The 9,549-nt window shown below is 38.6% G+C and overlaps 1 protein-coding gene across 1 annotated transcript in view; it reads right to left on the reverse strand.

Annotated features, from left to right (window-relative positions):
* Positions 1-6,309, reverse strand: part of NPAS3 (neuronal PAS domain protein 3) — a gene marked incomplete at its 5' end in the record, with an annotated part of 100,713 nt that extends 94,404 nt beyond the window's left edge. Inside the window, 2 exons of the mRNA XM_010137060.1 lie at positions 5,609-5,804; positions 6,204-6,309. Of these exons, the coding sequence (XP_010135362.1) occupies positions 5,609-5,804; positions 6,204-6,309 (302 nt within the window). The remainder of the gene's footprint in view (positions 1-5,608; positions 5,805-6,203) is intronic.
* Positions 6,310-9,549: the final 3,240 nt, after the last annotated feature.

Genomic DNA, 9,549 nt, shown 5'->3' on the forward strand with positions numbered 1-9,549 from the left:
CGTCTTTCTGCCTGAGGTTGCCAAGCATGGTGTGTCTGCAATTCACAGTTCTGCTTGGCCGCTGTTGAAACCACCACTCATTTCAGCGTATATTAATATCCTGGCTGTGAATGTGACACTTGACAAGTGAACCAGCTGTCCCTGCTCTTCCCTCACCTTCAGTGGCATTAATTTGTGGCAGAGGTCATGGTGGGTAAAGCAGGGCACTAACCCCTTGAGTGACTTTAACAAACTCCAGAACCATAGAACTAATAAACCATTCTTGTCTGAATGTGCAATTAAAGAGAAAAGTAAACAAAAATTGAGTAAAACAAAAATTGAGTAAAACAAAAATTGAGTAAAACAAAAATTGAGTAAAACAAAAATTGAGATGGTTCTGGGCCCTACCCTACTCTTTTAGGTTTTATTGCACAAGCAGACAATAAACCCTTTCCCTGTTAAAAGGGCTATCCCAACATACAGAAGTGTCTTTTAGTCACAGACAACTCTGAGCAATAGTAGCTGTCTCCAGCTGACTCTTCTGAATACCCAGAATACTTCTGGGTATTCCTCTGAATACCCAGATTTGAGTTTGTTTTCGCAGTGCAGGTGAGCGCCGTGCTGCTGGCAATACCCAACCCGACAAATCTGGAACTGGGCACATCAAGAGGTGCCGCAGCTTGGGAGGTACCTGGCACGTAGGGACACAGGAAGATTCGAGTCAAAACCCACAATCTTCCAGTAAATGTATTAATTCCAGCCACAAAGTGAACGGGTCACGTTTTATGACTTGTATAGGATTATATAAACAATGAGAATATACTTAAAAGAAATATTCTCCTGCCTGTGTACTTTTGCCGAGGGCCACCAAGAATGCCAAAGGAGTGCACTTGGAACTCTTCAGCTGAAGGTGGATGGGGCTTTAGAGAATATAATTTCCCACAGCCCAGCTCTGTTTGAGGGCAGGACGGCAAGGAAGTTTAGTATTCAGTAAGGTGTTAGTATAATTTTATGGTTTTAATTTCCTTGGTTTTGCAACCACCAAAGGAACAATTTAATTACTATGCATGCTATTGTTTGAATACTTCCAACTGGCCTTTGTAAATTCGTACTTTAATGAAATGGACAGGGTGGGAAAGGAGAGACTCTCTACATATTACTTACGGTATTTGACATGAAATAGCATCATTTTACTGGTCATTGACTTGGTCTTTTTACAGGCATTTATTATTTCTGTGTCATTTAAATAGGAAAAGGAGATTTTTAAAGTGAAAATCCAGAAATCTAGAATTCACAGAATATAACACAGACTCCAAAATCTCTCTTCTGCTTGAGACATTTCTCAGACTGCTTTTTTTTTTTCAAAGGAAGTTACAGTCTTCCTCTCACAAACTCAGCATTAGCCTGTGGGCAGCTGTCCTTGAGTGTGATGTCAATCCATGCGCAGGAAATGCAGTTACTAAAAGTCTGTTCTGCTAAGACCTGAGCAAATACACTTGCAGTGACAGACCTTTCAGATGCTAATCTCTTCCATCCAAACAAAGCACAGGTATTCTATTCATCTCTACCAAGACTTTCCCCAAGAAAGTCTTCTGGCTTTCTCAGTATTGCTTACTCCTTTTGACTAGAAGAAAGGTACCTCTGCTACTAAGTAGTAACTCTGAAAAATTTGTACATTTTCTTTACATTTGAGCAATTTTACTTAATTAAGCAATTCTTTAATGGCTCATGTCTAACCTGAGGTTACGTGTGAAAAATTACAACGAGGTTTTGGATAACACGAGTGAGGATAAGACCTTCAAGTGAAGTGGATTTGCAGCCTTTACTCAACTGGATACTTCCAGGCCCCTGCTAGAGTAACTCACGTTCTACTTTTCAACTAAAATTTTAAGTGAAATGCTATAGACTGTACTCCAGGCACTCCGTGGGTTAACTTGCTGTTGTAGTTGCTTTGACCAAAGTTCTGTCTGATATATTTTGCTAAGTTGTCTAAATCCTGCTCTAGTATTGATTTCTCCCTTTAAAAGCTCTCACCCATGCAGCGGGCTCCAAGGACCCCTTGTCCCGGCTCAATTCATTCTAAAATGCAGCTGGGATATGTTATTCCTGACACCAGTCTTAGAGCTACTAACTGATGTTAGAGATACAAGACGGTTTCAGGAACAGAAAGGGAAATGTTTCTTTACCACAGACAAATATATAGTAGTTCTTACAACCCTTGGATAACTATTTTACCAAAAGAAAGAGATTTTATTCCTTATCCTGTTGCTCCTTGAAAACAGCTGGTTTTCCATTTACTGGGCACTTAACAGTAGCTCCATTGAATTTATTAAAAGGACAGTATTGCCATTATAATCCCAAGCCTGCAGAACTATTACAACTAACGAAAAGACACAAGTAGATATATAGAAAGACTAAATTAACCATCCAGGCAGCATGGTCCAGAGGTTTTCTTCTCACAACGGGAGTCCGCAAGATAGGTTCTACATCAAGGCTTTCAAATTACCTTAAAATCTTCACTGTTAATACTAATCTGGATTGAAGGTTTCAGGGCTTTCCGTCAAAGAATACAGTCACTGAGGGGCCAGTCTTGAAAAGAGCTACTCACGTGAGTGAAGATTTCTGTCAAATATGTCTTCTGAAATCGTGTCCTTAACCCCACTTTTTTGTGCTTTGCTGTCCGGTAAGTACATAACTTTAATTACTGCCATTATCTTCAGTCTAATTTCAGAGAAGAAAGTATGCCGCTTGAAGAAAACCACTTCTTATTATGGTGCAGTATCACTGCTTCTTAGGCTAGCTTAGTCAGTTATTTTCTTCTATTATAATGCCAAATGTTATTTAGATTTCAGTCATTTAGTAATGCTACACTGAACACATCAAGGATTCTGAAAAATTCCATACCTACTAGCTGCCTCTTCATTTTCATAATAATCACATATTGATATCCTTTTTTCCCCAAAATTACACACACTGTTATTTAAAAAATATCTTAGTGTCTTAACACAGTTAAAGAGATTATGATGCAATGAACAGCAGTCTTCAAAAACATTGCTTCGTGCTATTAAGATACAGAAAATCTAGTTAAAATTCTTTCAGCTTTTAAGGAACCATAAGGAGCTTTGAGATGTAGAGCTTGACACCAACTTTTTAACAAACTCCCTCGGAGCTATCATCTGCATTAGTGAAGATATTTAGTTAAAGGTAGCACCCTACCCTGCTTTACGGAAATGTATCAGTCAATTTAAATGTTATTATTAGCAGTAGTTTGACAAAACTGCAACCAAGGATTTACATAATAAGAAGAGTATATAATTTTTTTTTTTTTTTTTTTTAAGTAACAATTCACTCCTCTCAGCCATGTACAAAGAATGCTGGCTGAATCTTTCCAGCCTGAATGTTATAAGCTTGTAGTGGCATCCAGTGCAAATAGTAGTGTTGAAAAACCCATGCTCAGGGTGAGAAAAATTTTGAGATTCCAAATCAAATCTGCACTTCTGATTGATTGCTTAGAAGCAGTGACCCTTGAGTTTAAGATTAAACACATTTGGAGAAAAACAAAGGTCACCAGTGATATGAGGAAAGGGTCAACTGGGGGTAAAAAACCGGAAACTGAAACAAGTAATTTTTTATTTTTCTAAGGTTTTTCACCTACATGCTGTAACAATTGAAGTGGAACACCTTTATTTATAGGGTGTATAACAGCCACAACCCAGATGTAACTCTAACACCTGGAGGCAGCAATTGCAGCAATGGGCATTTATTTTTTTACAGCACACAGGGCCATGGAGATGAGTTGTACATCCCTCCCCTCTTCCCTCCTTCAGGTCCCCTGTGAGCGAGACAAAGTGTGCGCCCATTCAAAGGAGGACGAAACCCAGAAAGACTCCAGCCTAAAATGGGATATCTTCCTACCTAATGTTAAGAATCCACAAGAGGCAGTGAACTGGACCACAGCCTAGGCTGAGCTCTGCGAGTAAGGTCAGACAAGCACAAACACCGCTACTGATTCTGGGTTCTCTGCTGCAAACAAGGCTGTTTCAATAACCCTAATGACAATGAAAGGCAGACGGAGAAAAGAATCCAGATACAGGATTTCAAGCAATCTTCTTGGATTCCTGTTTCCCGAACCATAAATTAACCCCTAGATCAATAAGTTGGGAAGCTTATTGCATGGCAATGCCCTCAGCTGCTTTTGTCAGCTTCCCTCACATGGGGTCACAATGGAACAAGGATTATTTTGAGAAAAAACGTTTAACCCAAGTCCCTCGAGAATGAATCTTTCTTTTTCTCCTTTTATTGAGTGCTGTACGAGCATATCTTGATTGTATATATTCTTTACATATTTCCTTCTGTGATAGCTTCCAGATGGTATTGTGAACATAATATTTAGCACACTAAATATAGATTAATTTTTCCATGCTTCTATAGCTCACATACAGAGAAGCACTTTTATATTTTCTGCTTGCTCCAACACTTCTAATGTTAGCTTTAAGCTTTATTTCCTTTTGTCTTTTTTAATGCTCAGTAATAAAATACTTTTCTTAAGAGCCTGTTTCAAAACAACAGATCAAGTACAGTACAAACATCTTTAAATAGTAAAAAAATGATTCCCCAAGTAAGCAAATAAAACTTTGCACTTCAAATCAGGCCTTGATTCATTAAAAATCTTAAACTTCTCATGAGAAAAATTAACATTTAAACCACTGCTGCTTGGCCAAGCACTCCACCACACAAGAATATGAAATATCTCCTCTAAAAAAGTACAAAAAGGACAAAACCACAAATGTGGAACTTCAATTAATTTAAAGCCCCAATCAGCAAAGAATAAATCCTTCGCAGATCTAATTACCAGAGCTCTCGGAAGACCTAGGCCGACCAGCCAATCTTCCTCGTGTTTGAACAGCTTGATGAACTAGGGGACTGATGGATATCAAGTCATTTTGTTTAATTTATAAATGGATTTTCCCCTAATACTTAAATTATCATCAGTACAACACAATGAAAATGGGAACATTCTGAATGCAAAGTCTATAAGAGGCCTGGAAGGAATTCCAATGAGGAATGTCACCTCTGTTCATTCCTCTATACAATTGATCTAATTAAATACTGAGGTTGGAAAGGCAGTTTAAAATGTAGCCATTACTGTTTTCTTTTTAGCCTTAATTTATCTGTTCATATCTTTCAAGTACCTTCTGATGTTAAAAAAAAGAACTAAGAATTCTACAAGTCCCAAATACTTTTCATTCTTCACAAGCTAATATTCATAAAGCCTATTCAAAGATTTTGCTGAATAATAAATAAATGCATTACTTTTAACCATTGTAACAATAAAAAAGATGAGATACTAAATCTGAACCTTTTCAATAATTTGAAAGAGAAACTAAATGAACTAGTACCTTTTGTATGTATTGTTCAACCAAAATTAGATCTTTGCTATTATACTTATTAAAATGTCTCTTTATTTTCAAATCTCTTCCTTATTTAATTACTGCTTGGAACTTGAAGCTGCCCTGAATTGTTAAATACCATTAGACCTATTTATAGTCTTTTCACACCAGCGACTTGAGCTCAATCATTTGGTAAAGGTCCTGCCCGCCAACGTACTCATTGCAATTGCAATTCCCACCTGGCTCAGGGGTCTCGGACTGGGAAGATGAGGATGCTGAGCTGGCTCCATCCTCTGCTGTACCCTGCGAGAGAAGGCCTCGCCCCGGGGGAAGCTTCATGCCCAGCTGCTCTGCCATCTCCACATGGTCTCCTGGGTGGACGTAGTCAAACACACTGCTGCCTGTCAGTTCCACCTGCAGGGGCAAAAAAAAGGAGTGGGGGGAGGTGTGAAACGCGCACTCATGAAAGCTTTTCTACCGCCAAGTTTTAATGCGCTGCACTTTAAACACTGGATGTAGCACTCCTGTCATTAGAAACAAAGATGCTCAGTTAGACAAGACAAACTGCATTCATTTAGGGTTGGGTGCGATTATTTTTCTCCTGCAGAATCATGCAAATAAAATAAAACAGCATGAGTACTAGCCTGTATTTGTACACGCTAAATACATAAAGACACAAAAGCATGCATATCTCTATGTGGCTTGATGTAACATCACATAATTATACAGGGGGAAAAGTGTGTGTGTGTGTGTACACATAAACCAAAAATTTATGTTTATGGATGCCTGCTCTGCATGCAAATCTCAGTCTGGCTATAGATGTACAGATATAATTATTGTCTCCATAACATAAACAAATAAAATCACAAAAATTAATGGAAATAAACCATTTTCATAATGTTCCACTCTATTGTTATAAACATGCACACCCAAACCTGTACTAGGTAGACAAAGTATTTATTTAAAGCTATGCCACAGAATTTAACAATTTATGCAGATAAGTAATTTTTAATCAATAAAGTTCATTAGCTCAATAATCAAAGGAGAAAGCCAGGTATAAAGAAGATCAGGCAAGGTGTGGACTGGCAAACTGTTTGCTTTCTTTTGCTGGTGTCAGCTTATTCCATCTCAATCTAATAAAACAGACAATATGCATCTCTTTAAACATTTAATTATTTTGTATTTGCCAGTCTATGGAGACCACTATCCGTGGGGAAATGAGAGCAAAGCACAAGCACGTAGAAATCCCCCAGTAAAGAATGAGGGGGGATTCTAAACAAGCTGAAATGCAGCGCAAATCTTAAGTGATGGAGACAGAGTATTTCAGGTTCCAGGTATTTGATTTTTAAGCCGGAGACCACTGTTTCTGCAGATTCTCTCATGTCCCGATGTTCTTTGCTGCTGGCACAGGCGGTCATGTTTTGGAATGGGAGCATTTCTAACACGACTATGTCTGGCCAGAGAGAAGGGGTAGGGCTAACACTGACAGGATAGTAAATAACGGTTTTAAACGGGAGCTGAATTTTATCATTCTGCAAAGGCATGCGATGAGTGGACTGCAGGTTAAAAACCTTTCCTTCTATGGAAAATACTTAGAGACTTTAAAAAGTTTTACTCCTTTTGGTTCACTGTGGTTAAGGTGTCTGATTTCTCCTTTCTCTTAATACATCTTGCTTTCACATTTTTTGGCTGGCAAACAGACACCTACGGTGATATCCACAGGCAGGGAGCAAGCTGCAAGGCTGCATCTCAACAGCAAATTCCTGCCAATTATGTTAAAACTAATTATAAATCTCTTTCCTGTAAAATCATAACCCTAGCTGAAAATAATCCACACCCCAAATAGAACACAGGTTACATTTTAAAATAGACTTTCCCCCAAGGTTAAATTTAATGTCTTGATTGCACATATTCCCGGAAAATAAATGGTTCAACTGCAGCAAGTGGTTTTAGTTTGGTTCATCTAAATTCTAAAAGTGGAGTTCACGCACCTTTACTAAAATCATCAGTGAAAACGAGATCGTTCAGTTTTGGTACTAAATCACACTCCACACAGTATTGCACTTCCAGGAGCTACATCATTCTACACTAACTATTTCATTCATCTGGTATTGTTATAGAGCGTAAATCAGGATTCATAAATGATCAGTTTGTATCCTTTGGGAGGGAGGGATTACATGTAAATAATCCCTTTAATGTACGCATCGCCTCTAAGCATTTCACACAGCAATAAATTGGTAAACTGAATTTGAGCAATTAAGAAATTAAATGAAACTAATAAAATGTGTATTTTAATATTTCTTGATGGTTATTTGGGGATTAGCGAATATGAAAAAGCCACTCTCCTTCTGTATGAAGGTAAACTGCAGCACTTTGATAAACTCTATCTGTCAGCTTTTCGCTACTGTATTTCAATCACAACTCCTCTTTTGAAATACTTCAGCATATCTTTCATTCCATGGCCGCATTATTAACTAACTACATTAAACTATGAAGTCCAAGTACCCATTTCAAATACAAGCACTCACAAATCCCATAGCGAATAGCAACAAGAAAAACCACCTCAGAACACAATACACATAAAATTATTAACCCTAAACGTTTGAGGCGGGAAAGGCGCTTCCCTCCACACCCACCTGCTCCCACCACCCCAGAAAACAGTCCTGGTTCAAGGGCAGATGGGAAATGAGACAGCACGAACGCAGGAACAAACCGCTCTCAAAGCACAAATGCAGAAATGTACCGGCTTGATAGGGCAGGACAGACAGACGCAGACCTTGGCTGTCTTGACTTGTCTTCAGGAAACAAGCAAGAGACACTGATCTGAGGAGCTAACGGTAAAGCAGAGTAAGGGAAATTCAGCATACAGTCTATGACAAGGACTTTAGAAGGAGCAATGGCAAGGGTCACGGGCCCTGTTATTGAGACCGTGGAAACAGAATTCTGGTTGTGCAAACTGAAATTTTGTATACACTCTATTAAGGTGTTTAAACCAAATGAAAAATAAGAGCATATTTTGGAATAACTTTGTTCTTATTCATTCATTTGTTCTTGTTACAAGAAGTTGCAAATTAACCTGTATGTTTTCAGGGTATGGATGGATTAATGACACCATGAAAGAGGAAATAAAAATGCAGTTATTTTCCTTTCCTACATATGGGGTTCTAAGAAGAGCTACGCTCTAATTTGTTCCTACTGCCAATCTTGAGCTGAACTGAAGATCATTCAAAATGACGCTATGACCTAGCCGTAGCATGGGCTAGTATGGCAATAACAACAGAAATCCCTGAGAAAATCATTGCAACCTTGGGTGACAAATATAGAGAGTAACCACGAACAACCAATACCCAGAAGTGGCAGTTTAATGGTGTGCTTCATTTCAGCCTGTAGCCTAAAAAATACAGACTCTAAAAGGAAATATCAGACTTTGAGAAGACCCTCTGTAATTGCACAGGTTGGGTCCTGTCATTAGCCAATTTACTCTTCCTCAGATTTACAGCTCCAGGTGTAACAAAATCTTTGGCACGAAGTGCAGACAAGGGAGATTTTTTTTTTCACCCTTCAGATGAATTTATTTTGTACTCACTGGAAGTCAATTCAGCAGCACTCAGTGAGTTTCAGGCTTCTTTTTGCTGCTGGGAAAGCATCCTTTTCAGGATTCCACAACTCAACAAAACACTACGCACGAGCTTAACATTAAACCTGTGCTGAAGTTTCCTCAAGGTAAATGGGATGCAAATGAATGTTTGGTTGTTTTGCTTAACAGGGACAATCTCGGCACCTCTGAACTGTTCTGTTGCCAGCTGCCACTTACAGAAAGATGTCAATTTTATAGAGTATGCATTGGAACATTTAAAACTGATCCCTGCAGAAAGAAAATACTTCATTGAGAGGAGGAAAAAATGCCTGGTAATGCCACCTCTGCAAGTTGCTTGGATTGGTGGAAGAAAGTGGGAGAAAAGCCCAAGGTACTCCTGCTGACAGTGTAGCCACACAGCTTGTATTTTGCTTCCATAATCATTTATAAAACACAGCAAAATGAACAGCACCGAGCAGCTTGTGTTCCTATCACAACGTACAACCTCTCAGTGCTTCACATACAATAATACTTCCAGAAAAATCATGATAATAATCTGTATTACTTCTGCTTCTTTGTGCAACACTTTGCATGACTAAGAGC

The sequence above is a fragment of the Buceros rhinoceros genome, unplaced genomic scaffold (genome assembly GCF_000710305.1).
Source record: "Buceros rhinoceros silvestris isolate BGI_N320 unplaced genomic scaffold, ASM71030v1 scaffold2855, whole genome shotgun sequence".
Taxonomy (NCBI): Eukaryota; Metazoa; Chordata; class Aves; order Bucerotiformes; family Bucerotidae; genus Buceros; species Buceros rhinoceros.